This window comes from Fulmarus glacialis, unplaced genomic scaffold, assembly GCF_000690835.1.
Source record: "Fulmarus glacialis isolate BGI_N327 unplaced genomic scaffold, ASM69083v1 scaffold27008, whole genome shotgun sequence".
Taxonomy (NCBI): Eukaryota; Metazoa; Chordata; class Aves; order Procellariiformes; family Procellariidae; genus Fulmarus; species Fulmarus glacialis.
In genome coordinates, this window is record NW_009228081.1 from 1 (window position 1) to 14,952 (window position 14,952).

At 38.3% G+C, this 14,952-nt stretch overlaps 1 protein-coding gene across 1 annotated transcript in view; it reads right to left on the reverse strand.

The window, feature by feature from the left end:
* Positions 1-2,492: 2,492 nt before the first annotated feature.
* Positions 2,493-14,952, reverse strand: part of LOC104080849 (STE20/SPS1-related proline-alanine-rich protein kinase) — a gene marked incomplete at both ends in the record, with an annotated part of 32,880 nt that continues 20,420 nt past the window's right edge. Inside the window, 3 exons of the mRNA XM_009583376.1 lie at positions 2,493-2,560; positions 5,132-5,164; positions 5,293-5,415. Coding sequence (XP_009581671.1) covers positions 2,493-2,560; positions 5,132-5,164; positions 5,293-5,415 — 224 coding nt within the window. The remainder of the gene's footprint in view (positions 2,561-5,131; positions 5,165-5,292; positions 5,416-14,952) is intronic.

Sequence of the window (14,952 nt, forward strand, 5' to 3'; positions counted from 1 at the left end):
TCTTTTCCAACCTTAATGATTCTATAATAGAATATACTGACAGATACTTGACACTGACAGGCAAATGAGCTGAGATAACTCCCCACAGGTAATCCGACAATAGAAGAAACATAACTATTTTGTTAAAAGTTAACAAATAATCATTAGCTCCTTTTCCCAAATAAGGTTTCTGTTAATTTACTGAAGAACAAGACATTCGAATATAATTCTTGACAAGTATTCAGCAGCCTGCACAGCCCTGACATGCTCACAGCAGCCTCAGCTGTTCCCCTCCTGGGGCCAACAGTGAAGAGGAAGCACAACTATTCAAATGCCATCAGAGGCCATCAGACACAATATATATAGCAGCCAGCCAGTGGCTGCCCTTAATTTCTGCGAATGTTCCATAAACAGAATAACTCTTGCCTTTAAAGTAGCAAATATAAAGAAATGCTTAAGTACAAACCCTGAATCTACACCACTGGGCAGAGATAGACGGAGCTTGTAGCCCTCGTTCTTAGATATGCACTTTGCAAAGTCCCAACTAAAGGAAAAGAGTGCTGCTTGGTATACCCCGCCCTCCTATATTCCCCTCAACCATCCACACACACACATTGATTATGTGCTAGCTCTGACACTACTCACATGCTCAGGTTTCCATCAGAAGGAAACCCAGACACACAGTGCTAAGATGCATAACTCAGCCCACCTCCTACCACTGAGGCAGGACACAGCCAGAGCTCACATGGGGCCAGGAGTTTGCACCGCAGAGCATTCTTCACTCGAAAGCAGGTCAGCTTAAATTAACAAAATTCGCTCTGCAAAATTATGCATCAGATTTTTGTTTTTTCCAAGACATCGTTAACAGTGTTCCCAGGCCCCAGAGTGTATCTGCTGTTTTGTTTTGTTTAAAGGAAACCTTCTGGTTCCTAAAATTGAAATTCTTGTTTCTTCCCTCTCTACCAATAATCATCTAAACCTTCATAATAGTAACACATTAATCCAGTTACTACAGAGTCGCTTTTAGGGAGGGTAAGGGGAGGGAATTTTTTCACCCATGAATTAAGAGGATCCTTAACAAGAACAGAAGTTCATCATGCAAATAAGAGTTTGGAAATTCAAGTCTCCTAGGATCAATCTTCCTTCACTTCTGGCTTAAGAGCTGCAGAAAACTGAAAGTGTAATCCCTGACATTTCACAGTACTTGCAGAACTAAAATGTTTGCCCTGTGGATATACCAACACTGCAAGTAACTGGGTAGAAGCTAATCACTCTAGAGGTTTCATCGTAATATAAAAATACCCAAAGCACCTCACTAGTACATCCACACAGCAGTATAAATTGGTCTGGTTTGTAAATGGTTTCATCTACCTGTCTGTCAGCAGAGAGATGAAAAATAGTATTGATAGCATAACTGGGCAGTTATGTAAATTGGACAACTAAACTGATTCCAAACAATCTCTAAGTCTTTTCTCTCCCCACAATAAAATTTATTACTCCTCCCTTCAGTAAACAACCTTTGGCAGCCACGCAATTTTTTGCAGCTGTCACTAGAAAAGTAGTCAAAAAAAAGGGAAGATAATAGATTTTGGAACTTGGCACTCATTCTGTGTAGATTTCTTTTTTCTGATTACTAACAGTTTTTGATGTTACTGTTTTAAAGCTACTTGTTATACATAAATCTGCTATTTGTTTCTAACATACTGGTTGTAACTTTGTAAATATTTCTCTATTTGATTTTTTATCTTTTTGTTAGCATAAAAAACCCATAACATTTAACTTTTCCCCATAGCAATAATTAAGAGTTTACAACCTCTCATAGATATCCCATCAATACAAACTGGATGTAAACAAGTTTTAAAGTGAGGGGCAGTAAGTTTTTTAATTAAGTTAGCGATTTAAGGAAAATGGTTGTAAATACATTGAAAGTTATCAAAGCTTCTTATGAAAAAATACTTTGTCCAAGAACTAGACTGCATAATTAAACAATTCAAATCTTAAGTTATAAACTTATTTTAATTAAAGGTAATCTGACTCATTTTAACTATGTATAAATTTAAGTCAGACAACATATTTGTATCCATTTTTCTAAAATATCTGTCACTTCTTCACAGTGGCTGATCAAACTTGCCAGTGAAAAACGTTTTGAGTAGGCAACTTGTAATACAGCTATGGTTTATTTCTGTCAGAGACTGACTGCTGAAGTGTGAAAGAAACTCATTAAAAATCTCTCACTGTGATCCTGCATTGCAAGGAAAAAAAGAAAGAAAATACTTAATGAAGGGTACACTTAGCCTGAAGCCACATTCATACTCTGCTTTTCATTTTACACTATTTCAGTAAGCAATTAAAAGACAGCAATTAGTCACAGAAACACTATTCATACTGGTCATACTGGGAGATTAAAGAGATTAACACTTATTTTATGTTAAGATTATGAAAGTAATGAGGGAGATCAAGAATAATACAGCTAACTAAGAAGAAATGCTAAAATAAATAGAAGAATCTCTTACCTTAATCTTAAGACAAGATTCACTGCACATGGAACATCACTATATTCGTCATTAACAGCAGGCTGAGACTATTAAAGAAAAAAAAAGCAAAAAGTCTTATAAAGGATGCCAAAGGAAAAAAAAAAAAATCCCAAAATACTTGCCATGCTACCAGTTTGAAGTTAGCACAGAATATTTTACACATCCTCTAACTCTCAAAAACCTTTTAAACACTTTCAGTAACACAGTCTAAAATATAGCTGATACCAGTAAAACTGCTGTATTGCAGTTACAGAGATACAAATGATAAGGCCTGCATTAAAGCACTGAGTGTAAGAGCTTTTAATCCACCTTGCATCAAAGCTCCAATAACCTATTAAATAACACACACAGAGGAAGAAAACCAAGCTACTACTCACATCATTTTTGTGTAACAGTTTTGGTTGTTAAGGAAGTCTTGCATCTACCCATCTGCAAAGAACTAGTAGCATATCAAAGTGGGCATCACAGCTCGGAGAATGTCTTTCACAGAGAAAAATCAGGAATATGGATATCTTTCACACTATCACTCCTCCCTCACTCTATGATACCCTCCCCAGCCCTCAACTAACATTTATATGAAGTCTCAAGCAAAAGTCTATCCTGCATACAGAGAAGCTCAGGGTCCTCTACCCTACTATGATTTCATATCCAACTTGGCATATTGTCACCACGCACAGAAGCCTGTCAAAGGTTACAGTCAAGTCCTCCCAAAATAAAGACTTGCATCACAAATCTCATTTGATTGTTTTCCAACAGTTTCCCAAATTAAAGCTACTTTAAAAAAAAAGTGTTACAAAAGATCTGTATTTTATTATCTGTGCATTTTAAACAAAAGTTAATGAATATTTGGACGATTATTTAACCACTAAAAGGGGAAGATTTTTTTCTACTTCAGTTAAGGTCCTTCCATTCATATAAACTACTACTATTTTTCTGCATCTTCAACAGACCTGTTATTTCAGTGTATAGGAACGTGCAGTCCAAAGACCAACAGGCGCACACCAACAGTGACAAGCTGCACTAGTCTCAGTTCCAAGTCATCTTCTGGAGCATTTAGGAAAATAAAAATCAATAGAAGACTTCAAGCAGAGGCTTTTTTCTCCTTCATAAACTAAACAACTGTGCTGGTTTTGGCTGCGATAGAGTTAATTTTCTTCATAGTAGCTAGTATGGGGCTATGTTTTAGATCTGTGCTGAAAACAGTGTTGATAACACAGGGACGTTTTCGTTACTGCTGAGCAGTGCTCACACAGAGTCAAGGCCTTTTCTGCTTCTCATCCCACCCCACCAGCGAGCAGGCTGGGGGTGCACAAGAAGCTGGGAGGGGACACAGCCGGGACAGCTGACCCCAACTGACCAAAGGGATATTCCATACCATATGACGTCATCCTCAGCATATAAAGCTGGGGGAAGAAGAAGGAAGCGGGGGACGTTCGGAGTGATGGCGTTTGTCTTCCCAAGTAACCATTACTTGTGATGGAGCCCTGCTTTCCTGGAGATGGCTGAACTCCTGCCTGCCGATGGGAAGTAGTGAATGAATTCCTTGGTTTGCTTTGCTTGCACACACAGCTTTTGCTTTGGCTATTAAACTGTCTTTATCTCAACCTACGAGTTTTCTCACTTTTACCCTTCCAATTCTCTCCCCCATTCCACCAAGGGGGAGTGGGCGAGAGGCTGTGTGGTGCTTAGTTGCCGGCTGAGGTTAAACCACGACAACAACTCATAAATAAAAGAATTACCTGTATAAACTGAGTCACAAACTGCAGAACTCTCAATTTCTAAGACACAAAAAGACTGTCTGGTGAAAGTCCTTTTTTCTTTTTTTTTTTTCTGTACTCAGCTTACGTAAGACATCTCAGATGCTGAAGCGTTAAGTAAACTAGCTCTGCAACGGAAAGACTGGGGTCATCACAGGAGCTAACAGGACCAAACCTGGCAGGAAGCTGTTAGACTTTTAGAAGATTTCTATGACACCAATGAAGATCAGAGAATCTAAAATTGCAGGTGAAATCGCAAGTGTCACCCCCCCAAGAAACATTTTTAAAAGAGCACTTTGGCTGTAAGCCAGTAATCCTATTAAGCAATTATTTATAGCAGCAATGCTTCCCACACTCTCAGCACAGGGCCATGAAATTCAATATGGTATTTTATTCCTCTGAATTAATCTACTATGCCACAGTACTGAACTATTTTACTGTATACGGGATGAAGCATTTTAATTACAAGCTACATGTCGTGATACAAATCCTAAGAATTAAAAGTTATTTGGACATCTTCTGGCTACTCCAAAACAGCCACCATAACTCTGACAAAAAGATAGCAATTAGTGTGATCCAGTTATGAAGATTCATTAAAAACAGCCAAATTACCTATCTTAACCAATTCTCCTGGGCACGAACATAACATGACTTTAAATTTCCTATCCGTTTTATCCAGTGTGCGCTCAAATTAATTGTTACAGGCCCAACTGCATACAGCTTTATCCTCACAAGTACTTGCCATACAAGGCTGCAGAACAACACTCCCACCTCAATTCACATTTTTAACAACAGAAATGAAAAAGAAATCCCTTCACTCAAACACTTGGAAGAAAAAAAAATTGATAAAGACATTTTTACCTCTGTGTTTTCCTCCACTTTCACTCTTCGTGACTGGAAAACAAATGCAGAGAGATATGAGCTATGCAGCTTTATGCATTAAAGATTCAGAAATACTGACAATTAACACTAAGACAGAATATCTTGCAGAGTGTAAATGTCTTGGCACAAACAAAAGTTACCTTTTCCTGAGAAACAGCAGCTTTGCCTTCCTCGCTCTTCTCATCCATTTCATCATCACTCCATTCCCAGTCCCCATCTTCTGTTTTATGGAGGTGACCACTGGAACCCGGCACTCGTCTGACCTACCAAAATATTAAGTGTTCACCATTACACAGACATCTTTAGTCTTTACTGGTGTTCTGGTCAATCAGCAATTCTTTGTTATTTTTATTCTATATGCTTTCATTAGTTTGCTGGAGGAGTGACTGGTCATCCTTGAGCCAGTGGGAACAGCTAAGCTATGCAAAATACATATAGGGGAAACGGGGTTTGGATATATTTAACAACTGCTTAGGAACAAGCTCAAATAGATGACAACTGCTTACTATGAACTAACCCTTAGAATGAAAGGAAGCTATTCAAGGAAGCAGAAGTTATACAGACAAGGTCGTTCTTGGGACACAAGTCTTAAAAACTTTAATTGTTCTGCTAAAAAGCTTTAAAATGTGTAAAGCCATTAAGGATACTTTAAAAGTAAAATTATCCTTATTAGGAAAAAAAAAAAAAAAAGGCAGCTGTATGCAGACTGAGAAGGTAGGTAAGCATGCACCACACCAAACTAACTGGGCAAACTCCTGCAGATCAAACAGTCTAACGAGGCTTAATAGGAATATCCAGCAGCTAAATCTGAAAAATAAAATACTCTTCGGATGCCATCTTGCTCTTTGTCAGAGCCTGACAACATGGTTGTCTTCCCCAGATCATGTTTAGCCTATTGAGCAAAACAAAAGAACATCCAACAATTCTTCCCACACCTTGGCATGCATTTATGAGACTCATGAGATGGCTGGAAGCACAGCACAATAAGCAGCAGCAGCCCCACTGGTGTTTAGATTAGAATCAGTTTCTCTAATTATTTCACATTAGTGAACCGATACACAGTTACCACTGCACAAGTTCAAATGCTCATACAGGTAAGCTCCCCAGCACTATAAATTTGTAAGCCTTAAAGCATATCCTTCTGAATTTTAAAAACAAAAGAAGTTATTCAGGAAAACAGTCTGTACATTGGTAAGAGAATGAAAGGAATAAAGCATTAAGTGTTCACAGCACACGAAAGGGAGAACTAAGTTGGCAGAAAAGCAGTTTCAGGCCAAGAACAACTTCTGGAGAAGACATCTAATAAAAATAACTTTTTAAAAAAACATGAACTAGATGGTCTTAGCTCAAAATTGCATATCCTGTTTGCCAGTATCCACAGTAACATACAACAGCCTGTTCAACTTCGGTTTCACAGATTCCTGTCTGTGGTGTTTTGGTGTCTTGCACTGAAGTATACTGAGCACTGATTAACTTCGTTCTGCCATTCTGATGGTTGGTGGCGGTGATGGAAACCCATTCTGCCAGCACAGCTACCACACAAAACAGGAAGAGGTAAAAAAAAAAAAAAAAATCTAAAATCTGATTTCTGATAGAAAAACTACTGTTTTTTCAACATAATGAAACTTACGTAAAGACTAAACTGGTATTAACCTTGCTCTAAACCCCTCCATTGCTACAAACCACAATGTGGGGAGATGCAGCATGTGACAGATTCCAGCTGCTTCTAAATCCCATCAGATAGTACTTCAGCAGAATACGTGTGGCATGAAAACAGTATAGGACACTAGAAGTCTGAGCTCATGAGCTTCCAGAAAACTCTGCGATGCAGATATTTATACAATTTTTCCAAAGCATCTTTTCACCGAGAGCCGGGCACAATTTGGAGCTGGCTGGCCTGACACCACAACAGCAAGAGTTGAACTTCGGAGCTTTCTTTCATAACCTTGTGCATACAGAAGCAGGTATCTTGGTGTCTGTCTGCACTGTCTACCCCTCTTCCTTCCTTCACTCCGCAAACACCCATCTGCTCCTCTCCCTTCCCTTTCGCACATGTAAGACTAAACTAGAGGAAAGGGTGAGGTTTCCAGAACCTCAGCACATTTCTGTACCTTCTTCAGTCCTTATGATATTCCTCCCTTACATTTCTTCCCTGCACAACTGAATAAGAGTGCCCTACTCAGTTTCTCCATATTTTGTACTCCTTTGAAACTGAAAAGAGGGGAAACATATGCAGGACACCACGGGAATATCCTACTCCACCACCTGAGGGACAAATTCTGCTCTATTTTCCCTGTTTCCCATACGAGGCTCCTCATGCACCAATTTTAGCTCTAGCTGCCTCAAAGCTTGGTAAAAGAAGCTTGAGTGTGTTTGGGAGGGAGGACCAAGCAAAAGTCAACAGACACAGTAGCACAGCAATTTCTTACTCAGCTGCAATCAGCCCAGGTACAATCAGTGGGCTCTTACTGTCTACATCATCAGGGATTAGCACCGATACAAGGTAATCTAGCAGGCAATTTGCCTGGTGCTTGTGGATATAATTTGTTATCCTTCAAGGAACAGTCCTGACCTAGGCTTTTGTTTAACAGCACAAGCATTTTCCCAACAGCTATACATGAACCTATGAGAGGACATCAACCACAACCAAAAGCACACTTTTCAAACAGAATAGAATAGAATAGTTTACAGACACATTCACACACTACATCGTGCACTAATCAAAATCCCTTCTGCATCCATTTTCAGTTGTTCTGAAGACTTATTCTAACTAGAATGATTTTAATGGAGCTTGATGATGCTGGCAGAGTTATGGGAGAAAGCTTTACTGATGAAGATGGAGTGCATTTCAAGTTTTTAAATAGATTGCCTTTTAATAAGCAATAAACAAATGGCTCAAGGAAAAGAAAATAAAATATCATGTTAAATGAAATTATTTTCTTGAAAAGTGTCTGAAGACAGAAAAACAAAAGTTTAGACTTGTACTCTGTTTGAATCAGACTGATTCCCACCAGCACACATATTCACAGGAAAGAAATCATAATTTCAGCTACAGCAAAGTACCCAACCTATTTAACCTTTAAAAATCTGAAGTTGTTGTCTATGACATTTTTTTACTGGTGGGTGTGCTTAACACTTGCGTTACTTGGCAAATTTGCACAATTTTTGATTAATAGTGGCTTTGCTCAGGCTCAGTTCTGGTTAAAGCCACAAAGACTCAGTCACACAGGGAGGACACGTACCCTAGATGCAGGACAGAGCAAGAGTGGCGCGTCATGTCTGCAAATAAATTAATTGTCTCTTCATTCATCATAAACCTGTACAACTCTAATATCACATATTGGATGGAAACATATTAGCTTAAATTTCTGTTGTAATAGAAACTTATCATAACAGTCTTGATACTAGTATAGCACTGCTTCTCTTCAGATTTTCTAGAGTCTTTTCCAGAGCACATTTGTTAAAATGCTTGTAGGTAGTAGCATATTTGAAGTATTTTAGGAGACAGCTAGCATTTTACCATATTCAACTCACATTAATAAAAAGCAAAAATACACCAGAAGAAGTAAAGGAATAAAACCTACATTATACAGCTAAAGCTTTTTAGGCTTTGAATTTGGCACAGCCAGAGAACCACTTTAAAGGGCCAAGACAAGACAACTGAGACAATCTAGTTTGCTACTGTGGGAAGAGACAATCCTGAGACGTCCATCAGGGCTGCACCAGGACCTACCTGGTTGTACAGCGAGCAGATTCAACCCACCAGCCTGGGAGAAAAACTAGTCTTTTTTTAATTTTCTGAACAATTTTTTTGCAAGATTTGTGGGTTAAATCAGCCCATCTTGAGGTCAAATAGCAAAGACTATAAGCAAAGAGGCAGAAACAAAAGGGCCAGTGAAAAGGAAGTTGGATCATCTTGTTTTGGCAGCAGAAATCCCTCAGGATCCTCAAAATCACATACTCTAAAACCCTTACAATGCAGCATCATGACTGGAGTGCACAATCTGCCACACCCAGTCTCCTCAAGCTTTTATTTGTGCTCCTACAGCTGTGCAGATGACCCAACTGAAAAATTAACATGGAACACAGCGAGCTTGCAGCCACATCAGCTTTTTAATTTAGCTGATCATGAGCTAGCACCAACACTAGAGCCTGAACAAGAGAAGGAGCTGGAATATCATTTTCAGTAATTGCCCAATCATCTGTGGTAAGAAAGCATTGTAAATTCCTAAAAAGTGATACAGACATAAATATGAACAGGGAGCAAGTATGTCCAGACGCATACATTTGTCTTCATTCTCTTTCGTGGGCATGCTAGTTTAAGTTCTTTAAATCTGTCACACGATCTTTTGTCATCCTTTCTTGTTTTACTCAGCCCAAATACTAGGCTTTCAGTATTAGGCTCAGTATTTTTTCTTCCCTTCCTACATGCAAACACTATAAACATATTGTTGGCTTTTCAGCAAAAACAACCCTTTTCCTAAGGATCTTTGCAGCTTTTTCATCATGAATTGATTTTTACAATCAACATTACATATCAGCACACATTTTCTCGGGGGGGAGTGGGGAGGGAAAGAAGTTAAACTACCTGCTTTCAGTACCTTTTTTTATATGCTACTTTCTCACATAAATACCTCTTCTCTTCATGAAAAAAACCCCCATGAATAGCATAATGCTGTTATTTTAAGTTCTGAAACAGAAAGAAAAACATTTTATAGCGTGGATACACGCTTCATTGGTATCAAATATTTAACTAAAAAGGACAATTTTAATTCAGGAAAAACTATTTTGGTATTATATTCAACATATTATTTGTACTTTCAGAAGGGATGCATCTAGGATAAGCATTTAAGCATTGTAATGACAACTGCAGAGTTTGGAGACCACAGTAGCACCACATTAGATATGAATCAGCTGTAGGGGTCAGCACCCATTGCAATGTGCATACAGTTTATTAGACTATGATCATTTGTAAGAGTTTAAGAATCGTCATAATCAACCCAACCAATAAGCTCCAGCATTGAGCTGGATACCAGTTGTATCTTTGTTTAAAAAAGAAAAAGCAAGTGTGAAGGCAACCTTTCAGCACTTTATGTATTCCTCCAATTTCTAGTAATCCTCTTTTCATATTATGTTTGCTTTAGCAAGACAAAGACACTTTAAATAACGTTAAAATTCCTAAGACTTTTTGATAACCACAGGATAAAATTAAAGCAATTTTGTCCCTTAAAGAAACAGATTCTTCTTAAACACTTGTCTTTGGCCACCAAACTCGTCTTTTGTGCTACCCCAAATCCTAGTTTGCTAGGATGCAACGCATCTTCTGCTCTAACCTTTTTTTCCCCCCGTCTCACAAAACACTGCAGAATTAAAGTGAGCACATTTCTATAGAGGTATGCCAAGTCGCTACACTAAAATCTTCAGATTTTCACTTCATCACAATCAAGTCTTTCCGACCTTTTGGATTACTCTTGAAGTGTTCGTCACAGAGTGTGGTAAAGCTCTATATTCCTTTTGTCCTTACAGGCCTAAACATCGTTCCACACAGGAAAAACCTTTTCCAGCAAGTACACTAAGGGCTGTTATAACAGGCCTGTGAGGAGAGGAAAAGAAAAAAGGAAAAAAAGGAACAAAGATAAGCAATCACTGAGCGGCACGGGCGCCAGAATTGTTCTGTTAGAAATGCATCTTCATCTGGGTGGAAACAAAGAAAGTGTTTCTCTAGATTACATTCTCGCATACTTTACTGTTTTGATTGTTTCTTTTCTATTTACAAGAACAGGTGTGCAATACACAGAAGTATTTTGCTGAATATAGTTATATACATACATGTACTGAACTGTAGCCTGCTAAGCATTCGTGTTGCACAATACAACAACAGGAATCCGTGCCTCAGGTGTCAAGCATTTGTAGCAAAAACATTATGGTATGCCCGTCGGGGGAGAGGGAGGGAAATGATTATCCCATTTTCTCCCATCAAACCATAGTCCCCTATGGCAAAGCTTACAATTTCTTTCCTTTGGTGGTGAGCAGCTTAAGGTACTCTTTGAAATGCTGCAGCTTGTAAAAGCTGATGAAAACGCTGCAATGGGCCAACACAAAAATCACATAGAAATGATGAGGAGAGTTCATAGGGACTTGATGGCCTACATAACACTCAACTGCTATCTAAAAAATAAACCAGATGGCTACTGATGGAAGGTTATAGAAAGCTGTGTTCACCACCGTACAAAGTATTCATCTCTGCTTTGCCAATAATCTCAGCCTCACTGGGTCACTGCAGGAACACATGGAAAAACTGATAGAAACAGCAGATCTGACGAGATCGCACAAACAGACAGCAATAACATCATCAAGATATTTTCAAACAGCAAAGATATTCCTACCTAAATTCAGAAAGACAATGCAACATGATGAACGCCTCAGAGGGCACCTCAAGTCCCACTTAAAGAATCTCCTGTATTTCTGACAGAGTTCGACTCCCAGCTCTGCTCAACAGAATTGTTTTTCGAAACGTATGTTGAAGATACACTTCACAAATACGGACATTAAGAGTTTTTCTACCCTCAAAATAAAGTGCTAAAGGAAACTAGTGTGAATGGACAATGTCAAGCGTATGCAAGACAGACTGTTCATCCCAACCTCTAGTATTACCCTGGGAGGGAAAAGAATTACCTGAAGACAAGAAGGAAGGAAGTTCAAACCATGCTTATCTTGGAGACTTGAAGACGTAACTTAGGAATGAGTACTGCATAGCTCTCAAAGGACACCATACAATCAAGAAACAAAGAAAGTCCAGACTTCGTGCCCTGTTTATCAACTTTCGATGAGATTCAATGACACTTTATCCTTGAGAGAACAGATAAACCTCTCTTTTCTTCTAATTTTATTTTACAATCAAGTATAGCATTTCCCTCATACGAACTGTCCTTCAAACAATGCACTATGTTCTTCCCAATTCATGCTATCTCGAACTCCTATCGTTTATGTATAGACAGTTAAAGTGTCTTCTTTGTATGTCCCCCTTTTCTTTCTATGGGGGGATTTTTAAGACTGTAAACATTATTTGGCAACTACATCCATGGTTTCTATCATAATGACATATTGATGGCAAATTCACAATTCAACCTGCTGGAGAGAAGACATTTCTGCAGACCTCTATATGCAAGCCTAAAATTGTCAGCGGACTTCAGTCCAATTTCCCAATCTCTCTTGTGTCAGTGCTGAAATTGGCATAAAAGTCCAGCAACATGAGAACGGATGCTCACCCTCAAATGACATTAGCAATTGGTGCTATAGGTAATTTGAATTCCATATTCTTGTTCAGATCCAGTTTGCTTCAGATTGATTTGTTCCAACCCAATTGTAAATGACCTTTCACTAGTTTCTCACGAGCTAGCATAAGAAAGGTTGTCTTGAGCGGCACTAGCCTAGGACCAAAATTAATCTCTGAAGTGCCAGATGAACAGGGAAGAAAAGGCAAATGGAAGGTGAGTAAGAACAACAGTCCACTGTTCCTAGCAAGAATATACAACAGGGGTTGTATTTGGAATATTGTAAATATTTGGAATTTCATTACTGGTTATCATTTGAGATACTACTAGAAGACTGATATCAAAGGCAGCATGCTTGCATTTCACCCCAATGATTACAGCATTACAGCAGTTGAGAATATTCTATGTATTTCTCCTGATACCCTGCTACAGGCCTCCCATTTTACAGAAGGAAATAAAGAAGCAGATAAATGAAGTGATTTATCCAAAGCCACAAAGCAAATCCGAGACAAAGCATGGAACTGAAACAAACTTCTTGTATCTCTACAAAAATAAGGAAGAGGTTCTTTTACATTGCATGCGGTAGCTATACAAATGCAATTTCTCCATCAGCTTTAGTCAAAATACACAGCATCAATAGTTCTTTATGCTAGGATTATATCTCTCTCAGTAAATATTTCGGAGGGAAAGGGAAACAAGTTAAAACATGCTCAATTCTAATTTGGGTTTTATTGTTTTAAAAACCTAAATGTTCCTTCCAAAATAGGACCTAAACTGAATCATAACTTTAGCTAATAAAGAAAACAATGAAAGCCTTCAGCCTTACAAAGACAAATTAGCACATACTAGAAAACATATTTCACATAAAACAGAAGAGCACCCAGGGAATAAAAAATGAATTTGAATGACTGGCATTTAAACTGCACCCAACACAAACGCAGCTCACAACATTGTAATCTACAACCAAAAGCAGTTTGTAGGAGGAAAAACTTAACAAGCCACTGACAACATTACCACAGCTGTGGAAGAAAGACATTATGAACATCAGCTGCAACAGAAAATGCTTGGACCATTTAGTCAGTGAAAAAATCATGACTACCACAAAAATACTAAGCATCATATTATTATTACTGTTGTATATGTTGTTGCTGGTTAAAGCTTATTCCAGTATACACTAGAGTCACAAACATTTAAGAATAAATTAAGCTGCTGACAGAACTATTTGTCCTCACGCTTTTAAAGTAAGATACAGGTAAGTTAACATTCCCAGCCAACAACAGCATGCATCAGCTTTCCAGGAGAATGTCTGCTTAACCAGATGAACAGGGCAACTGTAAATCCCATCCATCGAAGGTAAGCCCAAACCAGCCTGACAGAGAGAGAACTCTGGTATCAGAATGCAAAAGCTGCCCACATTTCCCAAAGCTTGATGAAAAGCAGGCTACAGCATAAGGAAGCAAAACATAAATTGTTGTCTTCTAGGCACTGATGTGCTTGCTATATGTAGATGTTAGAGACTGGGGAAAGAAGAATCTATTATTCATCACTGATTCTTTTGCTTCTGCAAACTCTTTATAAATTTATTTTTGTAGGGTGACAAGAAAAGAGAATGAACATTTTCTGAATATTAAGATCTTTCTACTTCCTTATTCACAACTACTTAAAACAGCAAAGAACTGGGCCCACTTACAGATCTAGTATTTTATTTCAGTGTCTAATTTTAAAAAAACATAAAAAGGGCACACTGTGGGATACCAATGCATACACACAATTCATACATGGTATAGCACATGATCTAGACCACATTAAAAAACCATTCTTTCAGTAAGAATAATATTATGCATCTATTGTCTTTTTGCTCATTCTACAGGAAGACAACTGAACTAGTAATCTTGATTTTCCCACTATCTCAATTATTTAAGCTATTCCTATTAAAGTCTCTGGCAACTGAATATTTGGGATGGAGTCCTGCGTAGATTTAAAACAACATTTTTAACTCTGCTCCACAAAAGAGTACAGTGACCTGAAAGTATGGTAAATAAAACGCATTTGTGTAAGCAAAATTGATGGCATTAATGAGCATTAAACATTTCAGTAACATGGAAGGCACCCTGCCGCCCTCCATATTTAGGCAACTTAGAGCCCAAATGTAATTTGTTCCTGAATTCCTGGAGAGAGGCAAATGTGTAGACCCCAACCATTTAAAAACACATCTGCAAAAGTCTTTGTGGAACCCTGACATTGCTCCCTATTAATTTCTAACTAGAGAGCAGCCAGTGCTGTTCTCCATTTTTTGCACTTGCACATCTACGGAAGGCAATTCATACCTTTTTCTTCTTTTTTTTCTTTTTTTTTTTTAAACACACATCCTTCTGGAAATACTGCAGTCCAACAAATCAACTAGCTTAGCTTTTTCTGGAGATAAAATTGTCTTTTCTTTTACCACTGATGCCCTTCAGCTACATCTGCTAGTACAGTATTCAAGATATACAAAATCCCACGTGCCCCAGAGAGCAGGAATGGAAT